Genomic DNA, 16,836 nt, shown 5'->3' on the forward strand with positions numbered 1-16,836 from the left:
AAAATTAGGGATCCCTACTAAAACTTCAATAATGTACTATTTTTAGACCCAACGCGCCTGCAGTTTAGTATCTTATTGAAATTTGAATTACAGAAATAAACTAATATTCTATTAAATTCAATATTTATAAAGTATTTCAAAAATATAAATTTGTTACATAGGTTTGAAAACTTTGAATTGTTCATAGTTATAACTTATAAGATTCATATTTCATACTTATACAGACTACAAGATTTGAAAACAGTAGTACCCTTAAAAAAACACAAACGTTATTTCGAAATTCAAATAATAACGTTATTTGAAATTGTTTTATGTTAAGTATGAATTTATGATCTAAGGTAAATACTCTAGTAAAGACCATGACAAAATATATATATATTTTGTCATGGTAAAGACTCATGACTAATTAACACGATTAAAGATGTATTTAAGTATATCTGATTATTAAGTATAGCTAATTAATAAATAGGATATAGGTTTGATCAAAACTCTGTGATACGCATACCACCCTTTTCACGTAGTTCTCCGTGGTTCTCCGCTTCTATATTATCATTATTATCCTATTGATATTGCCGACCAATGAAATGCGGAGAACTACGAGCAATGGTTTTGTGTGTAGAATAGTGGGGAGATGCGCACACCGGACGAAAAAGGTTGTTTGTAATCATACCTTTTTATTTAGTCATGCCGTTATGTTCTTATCAGGCTGTTATGTCCTTATCAAATTTATCATTTGAGACTTGAATTGCTTTTCTTTAATAAGTTTCCATTATAGTTATTCAGTATTTCAGTATTCTTTTTTATGGTACCTACTTATGTCACAGGAATTTTCTGCTTAATGCTTATGTTTTTAATTTTTATCCCGAACAATCAAAACACAACTGCCAGTAGTTTCACTAGTTCATACCGTGGATCATACACAAAATCAACACAGTCAAAGATGAAATAAATTGTAACGCTTATTAATAAATAAACTATAAAAACCACGAACTAAGATATTAGTAAAAATGAATCCATTAACGTAAGTACAAAGTTTTTAATCTATCGTTTCTTACACAATACTTTACATTTATCCTTTATGTTTTATTTTCTAATTTTATTTTGTTTATCCTACACAGTAACATAAAGTTATCATTATTTATAAAACATAATAAATTGTTGAGATACGTACCTTCATTTCCAAATCCAATATTAAAAAATGTTAAATCAAATTTATTACCTAAATATATCCAATATAAATATAAATATTCAAATTCTATTTAAATAAAAATGTATTTATACATAAGCAGAAATATATTAATTCCAACAAGACTACTTGATACATTTTACAAACTTAACAATTTAACCATAAAAAGCATTAAAACAATTAGGTGCCTTTTGATAATTTTAAAAGTATTTTAAACAGAAATTATTATGCCATTAAATTGAATTAGAACTAACTTAATATCTGCTCATATTTTCGTTAATAATAATTATTAGGTAGTTAAAAATAAAATAAAATTATTAGGCACCTAAAAATTGTTTTGTATTGAATCTTATTATCTGTAACTTTTGTAATAAGTATTTAAAACTTAAAATATTTCAAACTAAAGTGTATATTAATGTTTTATGACAAAAAAATAGATTAATTAACCATATGATTAAAGACTAATAATTAGGGTTTGGATTTGAAGGCAAATGCCTTATTTTTTATAATAATGGAAAAAAAATTTTCATATCAAAATGTATTTCATTTAATTTCTAAGATAATGTTTGAATTTGTGTTTGAATATTTTTTTTTTTAACTTTTTTATTCATAAATGCACTTTAAATGCCTTTGCTTTTTCTTTTTTTTTTATTTTATTGTGTTTAATTTCCAATTGATCTGGTAGTTTTATATAGATATTAACAGTACTATTCGATAAGAGCTCTAACTAGAGATTGTGGATGTTATGTTTAAAATAATTTTTAATGGGTGATATTTATCGATTAATTGGTATGGCAAAAGTATCCATAGGTACCTATTACTTATTGATAGACTTAAAATATGTTAAAAATACTTAAAATATATTCGTTTAGTTGTTTTTACAAAAATGCTTTTTTTCCCATTTTAAGTACTTTTTTAATTGTTTAAATTGCCTTAAAAACCAAGCTCAACTAATAATAATATACATGCTATCTCCACTTCTGCATCCCTATTATTTGTTCTGGATTCACTGTTGCTGAATATATTTGAGATTTCAAACTCCAAAATAAAAAATTTAACTAACATTATTTGGGTTAATACTGATGTTAAGTAGTTCAGGATGAAATTATTTGAAAACTGTGTACCTAATCTTTTAATTTAGAATATTTTCTTTAGAATTTAATTTCAGGTCATAAAATACTACTGATGGCTAAAATATTTTTAATCATAGATCATTGCTGTTTGGTTAAACAAAATAAACCTAAAAAAAAATGTCATTCAAATATTGAAAAATAGTTCTTATTACAAAATTATATTGAAAATAAAAGTATGTATCATAAAATTATAAAATATATCAATAAATTACCAAAAAATATTTAAAATATGCTAAGTATATGAACTAAATTTGGGATTATTTTAATAAAAATGATTTTAAATTTTTATGAATTGCGAATGTTTTGTTCCCGTCATTTATTCAGATAAGACTTTGGTTCACCAGTATTTTAAATCACTATTTTTTTTTAATTTAAAATTTAAATTCTCTTTATAAAACATAAAATGTCAGTATAATTTATATTAATAGTAATATTATATGTTTTTTAAAATATTATAAATTATATTACCTACAGGCTACAATATAATTTTCATCAGTCTAATTTAATCTTTAAATAATATAAAAATATAATACATTTAGGTACAATACAAATAGATATATTTGTATAGTTATTCATGTTTTGACATTTCAGTCACTATTTATTTTATATTTAAAATTTCAATACTATATTAAAATCACTTATTCATTGCCTACAATATAATTTTTAAATAATATAAGTAAACTATAGCCTCGACTATAGCTAAATAGCGTTTTATAACTCTCGGGAGGCAAATGTACTATCTGAACAATTGTTGGGGACAAAACATTCTCTGAACTGGTTTTTTTGAAGGGGACATTTGTCTGTTTATCAATTGTAATTATGTACATTTCTTATCAAATTTAAAATAGCTGATTTTAATAAATACTTGAATATAAATCCATAAATACTAACCTAATTATATATGTGTATAACATAAACTTTTTTAAAATAAATTTAAAATATTTTATTTTATCACAATTGTCACAATTAACTGTATCATAATTTATAAGATCTATTTCAATTCCACATGTACAACATGTACGGAATGTTTGACTGGTGATTCACTTGTGGATTGTAAGTAACGCACCAATTAAAACCATTTACGTATGATATGTACAGCTGTTAAAATTTACATAATTAAAATATATATAAAAAACCTTCCAAAATATATATTTCCTTTTCTAATCATATATTTATCAAAATAATATTAAATAGTTTAGCTTTTTAAAAGTAAAAATATTAAGTCTAGTATATCAGCATTAATTAAATTATATTATGATATTAATATTATTTTACATGAATACTGTTTAATGTAGTATTCATTGTATACCTAAAGTATATTCATGTATTTTATTCTTTCAGAAATATGAGAAATGTAAAAAAACTCAGTGAACAAGAATTGCAACGATTGCCTAAAAGTTCTTGGCATGATGAGTATAAATCAAGTGCATGGATATTTGTTGGAGGATTACCTTATGATCTTTCTGAAGGCGATATTATGTCTATATTTTCTCAGTAATTTAATTTAATTTACTTATTAACTAAAATTATTGAATAATAATTAATTTTTTTTTAATTTTAGGTATGGAGAAATCACTAATCTAAATTTGGTACGGGATAAAGACACTGGCAAACAGAAAGGATTTTGTTTCGTTTGCTATGAAGACCAAAGAAGTACAATATTAGCGGTAGATAACTTCAATGGTACACGTGTACTAGGTCGAATATTACGTGTTGATCATGTTAAAGATTACAAACCTCCAAAAAACTCAGAACCTACTAGTAAAATTAAAACTGAAAAATTAGAAGATGATTTCCAGGTTAAAACAGAAAATAATGAGGAAATATTTTTGCCACAATTTCAAAGAACAATTAGCACTCCAGAAATCAAACGAGAAGTCTGCACTCCTGAAATAAAACGAGAAGTTTGTACTCCAGAAATAATTGAAAGTCCTGAGTATGAAAGTAATAAAAAAATAAAAAAATCTAAAGATAAGAAAAGGCACCATAGTGATCAAAGAGAAAGGTCAAGAGAAAAACATAGAAAAAAACATAACAAAAGCGAACAAGATATATCTAGTAAGAGAGAGAAAAGTAATAAACGATCTATGCACAGTCAAAGTCAAGAGAAGGATGTTGATAAAGATTCTAAAACTAAATCATCTAAAGAGCACAGAAGAAGAGATAAATCAAGTGAAAGAGATAGAAAGAAGTTAAAAGTCAATAGAAAAGAATATAATGACAAGGATTATGATGACAAGAATAAAAGAAAAAATTATCAAAACGATGACAAGAATTATAAAAAAACAAAAAAAGTATAAAAATTCTATGTAAATATAATATACGTTTATATCAAAACTAATAATCTTTTAATTTAACAACCATGTATCTATTTATTCTTTAATTTTCTTCACTGTTTCCAAAATTATTAGTTTCTTCCATTGTAGTTTGAATTATTAGTGACTTTCTATTCACTAGTGAAGTTGACACACAACTGTCTTCTTTTTTCAATATAGGTTTTTTCACATTAGCTTTCTTATGTAAGTAATTCAGTTCAAGAGTAGATTTCAATAAGTCAACTTTAGGGAGTTGCAGTGATGCACTTCTAAGATCGCTTTGGGATTTAGTTGCTGGTAGTAGTTCTTTATCCAATGATGCTAAAGATCCACGATGGTTAAATTTAATCATTAAGCTTAAACGTCTAGCCTCAGCTTCTAAATCAGACAAATCTTCTTTATTGTTTTCTTCAACTCCTTTAAGAGATTCAACTTCTGATGGTTCTACATTAAAAAAAAATTATAAATAATTCTGGTTATATAATTAATACGCACATGACACATATGCTATTCACTAAAATCAATACAATTTACCAGATTTCTCAGTATTAGTTTGATCTTCAAACTTATGAAGCCACATACAATGTAATAGACCATATACAGTACCACTTAAAATTCCTAGTAATCCCATTAATCTAAAAGATTGTCTTGTTCCATAGGATCCAATTAAAAGTCCTCCAATAAAACTTCCACTTCCACGACCTTAAACATTTTTAAATATTTTCAAATTTACTAATGATTGTAACAAAAACAGTATTATTTACCAAGACTGAAGTGGGACATTCCAATAACACCAATAAGTGTTGCTAGAAGATTTTTAGGTGCAAGTAAAGCACAGTACGTTGCAGCAGCTACCCACATTAAATGAACTGCCAACGATTCAATTGCTTCAAATGGAAACACCCACCATGGATCTCTGCAATAAAATATTTCATACTATAAATTAAGTATTTTATTAATATTCAATCTGACCTTACTCAATAAACGAATAACCCATTAATCTAGCTGCGTGTGAAAAAAAGGCTATCACAATAATATTGACATGTCCAATTTTTTTTGATATTTTTTCCGCACCATACAAAAATGGAATACTACTAATTGTTGCTACAGACACTGTAATTCCTATAAATTTGGTTTTATTATTTCAACTAATTTTTTTTTTTTTTTTTATGAAACTCACCTAATAAATAATTAGAAGAACCCAACTCTTTAAGGTATAAAAATAAATATGACTCTATAAATCCCCAACAATTTCCAAGCATGAATAAAAAAAAAATAAATGCTGTTACATGTGGCAATTTTAAAAGTCTTAGCATGTCCTTTAATATATGATCTGCTGGCATTTTAATGCCTACCGGCATCATTAATAATGTTACCATTGACAAAACAAGGAGAATATCATAAGTGTAGAACGCTGATGAATAATCCGTGTAACCTAATATTTGACAACATTCATTACATATTTTATATTTTTAATTTAAATCGTTAATATTTATAATAATTAACAATATAAATATTTTATTTGTATAATTGTATTATACCTGTACAACAATAATTGTATACCTTTTTTTAAACTCATAGAATCAATTAGCCAACCAGTGAGTGGAGAGAACAATGCCATGCCCACAGTAGAAAATAACCTTTCTCTTCCAAACTGTCCGCCATACCTTTGAATAAGGCTTAAAGCAATAGGATCCATTACAGTAACTGATGCTGCTAACATAGTGGTACCTATAAACCGTAGGCCAAAATAAATCCAAAACACTTTCTCGTTTGAGGGTTTGTACTCGGGTGGACATCGTTCAGGTCCGCCTGTCCTATATCAAAAAATATTTTTATTACTGTGTATAATTATATAATAGAAACAAAGAACCGAAATATTAGACACGACAAATAAGTTATATAAACAGGGTTCTCATACTACAGGTATACATTTTGGTTGTTTTCTCAGGTATACAAATTCAAAATATTTTAAAGCTGGTGTGCCCCCTTCCCTCATCCAATCGCCTATTATTACTTTTTTAAAAAATATTTAAGCCTAGGATATTTTATATTATATTAACATTGGTTATGACTTTAATTTGGTTACTATTTATAATAATCAATTTATCAATAATTGTTTATAAATTATATATGTATTTATAATCAATGCTTTTAGTAATAGCCCATAGGTACCTACAGGGGCAGATTGGCGAATTTTTCCGGCCCGGTAAATATGGATCAAACCGGCCCTGCACCGCAAATGTATCCTTCCCCCAAAATGGTCGTAATTTTACTCAAATTTCAAAATTTGTTTAGTTTCACCCCTAAATTAGTAAAATATATAATAGGTACCTATAATTAAAGCTATAACAGTTTTGGGTTAGTCAGATAAGGTGGTTGTTCAGACTGTCCTAACTTAAACTTGAAGTTTAATCTTATTACATTTTAGATTCTGAGCGGAGCGATGAATGTATTGATTTTACAATGATGTGTGTTCTTTTTTTTTAATTTTTAATTCTTTTTTAAAATTTTTTTTTTTTTGGTCAGTAAAAATACTTAGATTTTCTTCAACAGTATCTTTTCTGATAGGAAAGTGAATCTAGTTGGTACTTTGGGTGGGTCAAAAGTAAAAATTTTCCAGTAGTTTTTAAAAGCGCCGTGAAAAACAAAAGAAAAATTAAGGAAAACGGGAATTTTTAAGCAAAATCTGTTTTTGAGAAAATCGATTTTGGTTTTTGGTGCAACTCTAGAAAATATGACTGTAGTTACATGAAATTTTGACTGAATGTTTATATTAGCATTTTCTATACACCATAACATTTTCCAAATATTTTGAGCTGTTTACAGCCACTTTCAGTTTCCATGTTTTTAGTTTTTTTTTTCTATAAATATCAATAAAATTTTATTTGTTAGTTAAAAAAGCTTGAAAATTTAATAGAAGGCTCCTAGTATATTGCTCAAAGGCAGATGAAAAAAATTAAAAATCCATAGTCACAATTTTTTTTATAAGCATTTAAAGTTCAAATATTGACAAAACAAGTAAAAGTGACGAAAATTTGCAAATTATTTTGAGTTAGCAATTCATAAAAAATGTTCTTTTTAAATCTAAGATTTGAAAATGTAAAATAAGATTCCTCATAAGTTTTTCTAACCTTTATCAAAAAAAATTGTCTACAAGTCAAATTAAAATTTTACGAGCGTTTGAAATTCATATTTTTACAACATTTGATATTCACTCGATTTCTTATGATATAACGATTTTCTTATTTTGTTGTAATTAAAAAACGAATGACTGTAGATACTAGACAATTTCATTGAATGTTTAGATACCATACAATTTTGAAAATAATTTGACTCTTTATGCTTAATTTATAAAAATATATTATTTTTTTTTGTAACTGTAATATAATAATTATAGCAGCCCGGCCGGCCCTCACAAGAACCGGCCCATCGGGAAGATCTGCCTACCTAACTAATAATATAGGTTTAATATTCAATTTTGCAAAAGCTTTGTATTTTTATACCGATTATCATAATATCAAATAATAATATAATAGCAATAATATATTACAATTTCAACCAATATTCATTAATCATGTAAGTATTTTTGTTTTTCTCGATTATTTTAAAACGTACTGAGAATTTTCTGAGGATTTTTGCCTCCCAAAACTACCAACTAGCTCCAATTTGCTTCCAAAAACCTCCATAAAAGTTGATAATCAGAGCAATTTTTTCTACTGTAGAAAAGTTGAGAAGTTGAAATTGTACAAACATTTTCAAATACCTCACCTAAAATTATTAGACTGTACAAATTAAAAGTAAAGTTGTAAATAATTTTCAAGCAACCCCCTCCGGCCCTCCCCCATTCCGCGGTATATGTGTGGGACACATGAGAAATGTCATTTAAACGAACTTATCTATATGGGTACCTAATAGTAGTTTTATAGTTTATACCTACATGGTTACATAATCATTGATTATGAATACCTACTAATATACTATAATAATAATACTATAGTAGTATAGTCTATACTATTATACTAGTATTCATAATCAATGCTATGATAATTAATAATATGTACCACTGACCACTGTAGATAGGTATACCTGAAAATACATTTTTGGAGCATGCAATCCGCAGCGAGTTCTTTTAGTTTGTTATACGTTAGGTTTGTAGCCAGCACCCTGCCGCCACATCGTAAATCATGATCGAGAAGTGCCGAAAAATTTACTCCAGACGAAACCAACATGTCCGACGAAAAATGTTGACGGAAATCCGTTACCTGTTCATCTTGATCGAGTTCGGGTAGCTCCATCCCTATATAATACATGCAATATAACCAGAACATGATATTAATGGGTATAATTTGAATGCAATAAAAAGAGGTTAGGGCTGACAACACGCCGGGTTTTTACATATAAAACTACGGGCTACGGGTCGGGTCTAGAGATTAGTGAATATTATTCTCCAGGTCGTCGTAAAATTAGTACTATATTATAGTATATTATAGGTAGGAATTATACTAGCTAACCCTGTGCACTTCGTTGCCCGTTAAAAATGCCAACTCTGATTCAAACTTTGTTCAATTCGTTAGGTATTTAATATTCGTATTTTTAATGCGGTGTTCAAAACTTAAAAATGTTGAACGATCATCTTGAATCTCAAAATAATTTGTGCAAGCACCACTTAAAAATGAAAATTTCAGAAAATGCTTTCCTACTGCACACTTACATGGTAGTACGAATTACGAAGGTACCGTGAAAATTACAAGCCTCGAGCTATCTGCCTTGTTTAGGCAGGCTCTACATTGATCAGTCAAGAATCAGGACACGTTCCTGAATAAAGTTTTATTGACATTCATAGAAAATAAAGCTAAAAAAATTAAAAACTGACAATGTCCGTAAACAGCTCAAAAAGATTCAAAATATTTTCAAAATTTGATCGTGTATATATTTTTTTAAAAATGTCAATAAAAATTTGTTGTTTTTTTTATAAGCATTAAAGCTAGAATTTTTACAAAATGTATCTAAATTTAAATTGAAAAATGATATTGTAGTTAAAAATGTATAAAATGTTCAACATTTATAGCTACTATTGAAAATGTATAAAACAAAGTTACATGTAAACTGTTAATTTTATAACCAAAAAATTTAAAAATATACATAAACAGGGTTTTTAAACTTTTTTTATATTTATTTTAAGTATAAATTTGGACAAAATTTCATAGTAAGCAACCAAGAATAACGATTTTAGTTATTTTTTTAAATTTTATAGTTAGTATTAACAATAAAATAATTAATAACAATATAAATATAATATAAAATATCCTATCCTAACTAAAATATCCATAAGTTTGTTTACCTTTATCAAAAAAAAAAATGTCTACAAAAAAGTCAAATTAAATTTTTATGAGTGTTTGAAGTTCATATTTTTTGGATATTCACTCGATTTCTCAAGGTTTCACGTAAATAGGTTATACATAAATTACTTTATTCAAAATAATATCATCAAATATACTTGGTAAGTAATATCATAGGCTGACTGACCGTTTTCGCTCAGAATCGTTTCTCTTATATAATGATATTATTTCATTGAATTCAAATTTAACACTGTCCATTACAGTGACCCACTCGTAATCTACTGTACAGCAGAGTGACATCTACTTACCCACCTTGTTGTTATTTTGCTTATAAGTTAAATCATTTTAGAATTTTGGGCACCCCATGGAAATTGGAAAACCCGGGGCGCATGAAGCGGAGCCACCCCCTCTCCGCTCTGTGTATGGCTGACAATTATTTCAATTCTTACAATTTAGTCCACAGTTTACATCACGGCTACTTCAATAGGGAATTACCGAAAAACAATATGCATGTAAGGCATCCTCGACCTTTTTTTCAACGTTTACAATAACCATAACTATAAATTATATTCTTAACGTAGGTAAGTAAGTATAATGTTTAATTCAAATAGTGCATGTTAAAAAATCAGCCACATATCCCCCCCTTTAAGGGCCCTGACAAAATAATTTGACCGCCATTGATGTAAGTATGCAACCATAATTTATAGTAGATATTACCTACCTAATGTTTCGGTTGGATTCATAAGACCCGGGTGCATATCCAACACTACAAATACGGTGGCTTCTTTTTTGCTAGATGTATCGTTGATGTTATTTAATCCGGCCCCAATGTTGGCGATTTCTTTTACAGTTTCGTTATTCAATAAAACGCCCATTCTTACTTTATTTTTCTTTGGTTCTGGTTTCTTTATACTGTGAAATGAAAATTAACAAATATAATCAAAAACATTGACAATTTGTTTTTATCTATTAGGTTAGGTTAAGTTATTTAGTTATAGTTATTTATATAAAAATAAATCTATGTATGTCATTGAATTTCTCCTAAGCCACTGGACATTTAATGTGTGAATTATTTAGATTCACAATTAGACCCAGTTGGTTCATCCCGGAGAGGTGCTCAAACAGGCATTTTGAGATTTACGATAGACATTTTTGTTTATAAATGGTTGCTATTGGTTATAGAATAAATATAGGAAATTGAAAATTGGAGGGTGTATACAGTTTGATTTTTCAACTCATATAGGCTGTAGATAGGTAAAGGGTAGTTCACACGTGATTTTTTTTTAGCATACGAAAAAAGAAATTATTTTTTTGTCAGTCTTAATGGTTGCAATTCGTTACATATTATATTAATATTATAATTAGAAGAAATATGGTATATACATTTTGTACAAATATATTTATTAAAAATACAGATCTTTGGCCTAGGCAACGTCGGGTGGGACAGCTATAGTAATTAATATAACAAACAAATATAATATGTTTATTATCCGGGTGGCTAAAGTATAGGTAGGTACTAGATATCTATAATCTACTATATTAGGTATATCATACATATTATGATGTTTGTACTTAGTACTTTGTTTATAAACATGAATTTCAAACTATTAATTCAGCTTTATAAATTGAACCCATTACTCGGATTTACGGAATCGTCCTTTAACCCGGATTCTATATATTTCCATCCGTAATCCGGATTATAGGCAAGCCAATGTCCAGCACTACTTTAAATGCTTATTTAACAAAAACTTATTGCTATGTATCATTATTATTTTTAAACTTAAAAATCTTATATTTTACATTATACATTATGTATATGTGTATATAATATTCAATTGAATTAATGCAATTTTTTTTTATTGCTTGTACCTATTTATTACATATGAATATATTATGATTAATGATAATCATTGCATTTTCAATCAAACATTATTTTTTATACCCTTCTATTGTTGAAGTTGAATTGTTTACTTGTTCAGCATGTTGATGCGCATATGATGTACGATATTCTGCCACAGGTAAACAAACGATGCGCAAATGATTTACGACCGTTAAACGCTATGCCTTAATTTATACATTAGTACCTACTTTACAATTTTAATTTTTTAAAAAAAGCATAATATTATATAATATATTAGGTATGGCATATAGATAACTACTTATACAATAATATATTTTACGTATTGGTGTACCAAAGACTATATATTATAGGTATATTATTTTACCTATATTTATTTATTTAGGTTTCTATCTGGCTACTTACCCCAGTCCTCATCAGTATAATTATTAGATGATTTATGACTAGAATAATACTCACATTTGTTTAGTCGCGTTTTTAGCTTGTTTAGTTTTTTCGTAGATGAAATATAAATCCGGGTCGTCTATTCCTGGTTGGTGATTGTTAACAGGCGGTACTATACAATTTGGAAGCTGTTGCTGAAAAGTGAAAACCCCAAATATTAAACTTATTGATTTATTTGTAATAAGCTTATTCTTCGTTTTACAAGCATATATGGAGAACCGTAGAGATTTTCGATTTTATACTCTAATTTTACTCTACTAAGTTTAAGTTTAAACAAACATTTGTACCTACTTACATATTATAGTTAGATCTATAGAGTAGGTATACACAGTTGTCGGTATATTACCTATTTACCTACTTACTGTATTTTTCTGTTCGCTGTAACTACCTATAAACTTAACAGACAGTTATTTTAAACTTAATCTATTAGGTACGAAAAGCTAATAAGATACCTACAACATAATATACTGTCCATTATACATATTGTGCAGTACGACTAGTACGAGTTACGAGTACCTATATATTTAAAGTTTAAACATTACAAATTATTTATAATTACTACATATACCTACTCAATACTCATTACTCATAGTTCATACAGTCATACCTACGTCATACCTACCATAGGCTACTCATATAGTCATATATTATAACACATTTGCACATCCATTAATTTATAGTTGTAAATTTAGCTAGTAGGTTGAACTATACCTACAACTTTAGTAAAATAATCTCGATGAAATTGTGTCCACGTTTTATATATGAGCAGTCCACACTATTATTAGGTACACACATAACTATAGTTATTTCCTAAAATATGTCCTAACTTTTATTTTAATACTTATCTAGGCATAAAATGTTTAATTTGTTTCATCTACATGCATAGTCTGAGTCCCTGATTTCTAATTAGTAATTAGTAATTAATACATATATAATGTTTTTAAATGTCAGTATTATAGCCTATGGCATCGTTCGTTAACTATCAATAAAAATAAAAATTATCAAAATCTGAAAATATTCAGTCAAACGGTTAGCTATAATTATGTTAAATATTAATATATATTTAAATACTTGTTGAGGATTTGTAAGTCCAGTGATAAAAGTCGGAGGTCTAACAGCAATACTTTGTTCAATTTTTGTAACCCCTTTATTTTCATCACGCGGTACAGTGTAATCTCTCAACAAACAATGATCGTCACATTCATCTAAAACTAAATTGATTTCTTCGGCTTCTGGACATTCTCTACTTGGACAAGGACTCCACCAAACCTAATACAAAATTTGTTTATAAAAATATACATACACCTTTTAGCTCTTATTTGGTATAGTCGTATCTATAGGTATTGTGCATTAAAAACATATACCTATAACCTATACAGTGGCGTAGCCAGGATTTTTCTTTGGGAAGGGGGGGGATCAATTTTTACACAGCGGTGGTTTACTTAGGTTTTTTCATTAGTGCAGGCAGATGCCGTAGTTTTATTTTAGATTTTGGTTCCTATATCATATTATACTGATTTAATAATAAATAATTTTTAAATGTTCTTAATATTTCGGGAGGGGGCCCCTCATTGTCCTCCTATTGTGGAGAAATGCCGTAATTTTCCTACATTTTTGTGTTAAGTAAATTTTTATAGGGCTTTACTCCACTCCGTAAATAATAAATATTACCTACATGTTTTATTGAAAATTATATACTTTCTTAAGGTAATATAAATTATAATTGAGAAATTCAATAGAATACATTGTAGGTATAAAATGTATATACATTTTAATTTCAACTTCTTTTTCATCAACGTTTTTGATTTCTGCTAAGTAACAATTATTTACAAATATTTGTCTATTTACTTAGCAAATAGAACTATTCTAATAATATTATTATACCAATGTCTAATAGGCAGTGGCGTATACAAGGGGTGTCGTGGGGGTCAGATCCCCTCCCATCGGATTTGGAGTGGATTATCTTCTATATTGTGTTTGATGTGAATTTTTAATCATTTCAAATTACATTCATTGTTCCAATAATTTACTACCTTAATAAAAAGTTTTGAGAAAGTGGGGATTTTCCACTCCATTTAGCTAAGGGCAGGTGGGGTAAGTGAAACACCAAATCTACAAGTTTAACTTTAACTGATTTATAAATTTACGTTTTAGTATTTATGACCTTAGTTGTAGATGATATCCATTATATAAGATACCAAGAATATAAATCTGTACTTAAAACCAAGCTATCATTAGGCACTTAAAAACAAAAAAAAATTTTTAAAAAAATTTTAATTATGCACTTGCCCCAGTAGATGGGGCAAGACGCAAGTGGAAAATAGTCAACTAACTAGTGCTTGACATACATATTTCAATGTATGGGGTAAGTGTAGAAAACTGTATTTTTAGAATTATAGTATCACGATTTACAAAAAAGTACAGCATTTTTAACATTTAAATTTTTATAACATGATATAACTAGGTTTATTTTTACCATTTATACATGATTTAGATCAAAAAGAATCAAATTATTTTCATTGTGGGACATTTGGAACACATTATTACGCGCTTCCCCATATTGATTGTTTTACTTGCCCCATAATAAATTTTTGTGGGAAAAGTGAATAATTGATCAATTATATCAAAAAATTACAAATAACAGTAATTTTTTATGTCTCTTCGTAAAATACAAATAAAATAACATAATATACCTCCTAAGTTTTAAAGATTTAGTTTATGAAAACAACTAAGAAAATTTTTTTTTTAATGATCAAAAAAAAATAATACAGCATACACAAACCATAACCTAATATACAATAGTATAATGTATTTATTTTTTTAATGCACAATATCCATAGTTTAGATTATTTATTTTTTTAGTTTAAAATATTATTAATTACATCAACTTTTCCAGATTCTGGATGCCTCATTACATATGCTGATGGTATTGCTCCAGGTGTTTCCATTTGAGGTATTAATATCAACGAATGATGAAATATAGCATTTAATGCTAGTGATATAAACAAAACTGGTTTATAATGACCAAATTTATCTACCAGAAATCCTAAATCCATGTTTTATAAGACACAATTCATTAGGTAAGTAATATACATATATATATTGGCGCAATTAGGTCTAAAATATTAGGGGGGGCTTCGTCCACTATATCCCTCACGGCCCCACGCACCGCAAAATTACTTCAAATAAAAACAAGCATAACATAATATTATTACTAAACTATATTATTAAAAAATTATGTACTTGTACATTGTACATAAAATATGACATGGTTTATAATTTACGGATTAAGATCTATTTGTCTATTCTTATTGTTAGCTAGAAAATGTTCTAAGACCAAATGATTTGAAACAATTAAATTATATTATAAAAAATCTGCTAATGAAAATTCAGATTCTAACAAGTAAAAAAATTTAAGCTTTCATTAAAATTGTGTACAAAATTATATAATTGTTTACACATGTTAAAATTTGAATTTTCATCACCAGATTTTTTTACAACATTTAATTGTTTCAAATCATTTGGTGTTGATGGCTGAGGCACTAAGTCAGTTGATTTTTGAGACGCCCCTTTCCCCCCTAGAAAGGCCTACAAATCAGCTGATTTTTTTATTGTATTCAACAGGCCCTATTCTATTAGCTATAAAAATGTCAAAGAAGCTAAAATAGTTGAGGTCTAACAGTCAGTAGTTCATAGACTATGCTTAATAATGCTAAATTTTAAAAAGGGTCTTGTTTCCGAAATTTATTTATTTATAGTCGGAAATACTGGGAGTAGGAATATTGGACGGGGACAGCGACGAAACACCTCAATGCTACTGTTTCATGCCCGCATAGTATTAGATAACAATATTATTAAGCACGTAGGAACTACAAAATAAACTATATTTTATATTTAAACAAATGACTTTTGAATAATTTTTTATGTCTTATATTCAACTTAATCAATATCAAATTAAAAAATTGCGCCAATGGTAATATACCCACTTACTATGATTATAAGTACCTGTAACAGGTGGAGCTAAAAATGTAGTCAATGGCAATGCTAGATAAACAATAGCAATTTCTTCTACAGATAAACCAATGCTTTGCATGTGAATAGTTAAATATGGAATTAATGACGAAGTTGCTAAAAAGTAAATATTATGTACAAAAAAAAAAAAATCATATTTAAAAAAAATAAAATATACATACTATATAGGTTTATATTATTATATTTAACTAGTATAGACTTACCTCCATACATTAGAAATAAAGTAATTTTTAACATAATAAGATTATAATTGATATTACACTTTTTACAAAATCTTTGTATTGGACCATCCTCAGATTCTTGTTTCTCAGACATTTTTTTGAATCTAAAGACTTTGTTGCAATGAGTGAGTACTGATATGTTTTAGAAACAAGGATGGATGATTTTTTTAGGGAAAACATGGACATGTTTAAAGAAACTTATCTCTAATGATTTAATATTTTATATATAAACATGCTAATATGCTATTGTTTCATTGTTTGTTTTTACATAAACTGTGATATCATGATTTACAATATACTGAAGT

The 16,836-nt window shown here is 27.4% G+C and overlaps 2 protein-coding genes across 2 annotated transcripts; one reads left to right on the forward strand and one right to left on the reverse strand.

Moving 5' to 3' along the window:
* Positions 1-717: 717 nt before the first annotated feature.
* On the forward strand, positions 718-4,701 carry LOC132948648 (uncharacterized). The gene is made up of 3 exons (XM_061019210.1): positions 718-1,021; positions 3,661-3,813; positions 3,881-4,701. The coding sequence occupies exons 1-3, from the start codon at positions 1,008-1,010 to the stop codon at positions 4,617-4,619; spliced, it is 906 nt and encodes a 301-aa protein (XP_060875193.1). The 5' UTR covers positions 718-1,007; the 3' UTR covers positions 4,620-4,701.
* Positions 4,699-16,711, reverse strand: LOC132948645 (uncharacterized). Its single transcript, XM_061019208.1, has 13 exons — positions 16,514-16,711; positions 16,284-16,406; positions 15,161-15,324; positions 13,350-13,547; positions 12,294-12,412; positions 10,698-10,888; positions 8,724-8,934; positions 6,198-6,451; positions 5,815-6,069; positions 5,612-5,756; positions 5,399-5,550; positions 5,169-5,336; positions 4,699-5,078 (listed from the first exon to the last, which is right to left on the reverse strand). Exons 1-13 carry the CDS (start codon positions 16,623-16,625, stop codon positions 4,699-4,701), a joined length of 2,472 nt encoding a protein of 823 aa, XP_060875191.1. The 5' UTR covers positions 16,626-16,711.
* Between the last annotated feature and the right edge of the window lie 125 nt (positions 16,712-16,836).

This window comes from Metopolophium dirhodum, chromosome 7, assembly GCF_019925205.1.
Source record: "Metopolophium dirhodum isolate CAU chromosome 7, ASM1992520v1, whole genome shotgun sequence".
NCBI classification, from domain to species: Eukaryota; Metazoa; Arthropoda; class Insecta; order Hemiptera; family Aphididae; genus Metopolophium; species Metopolophium dirhodum.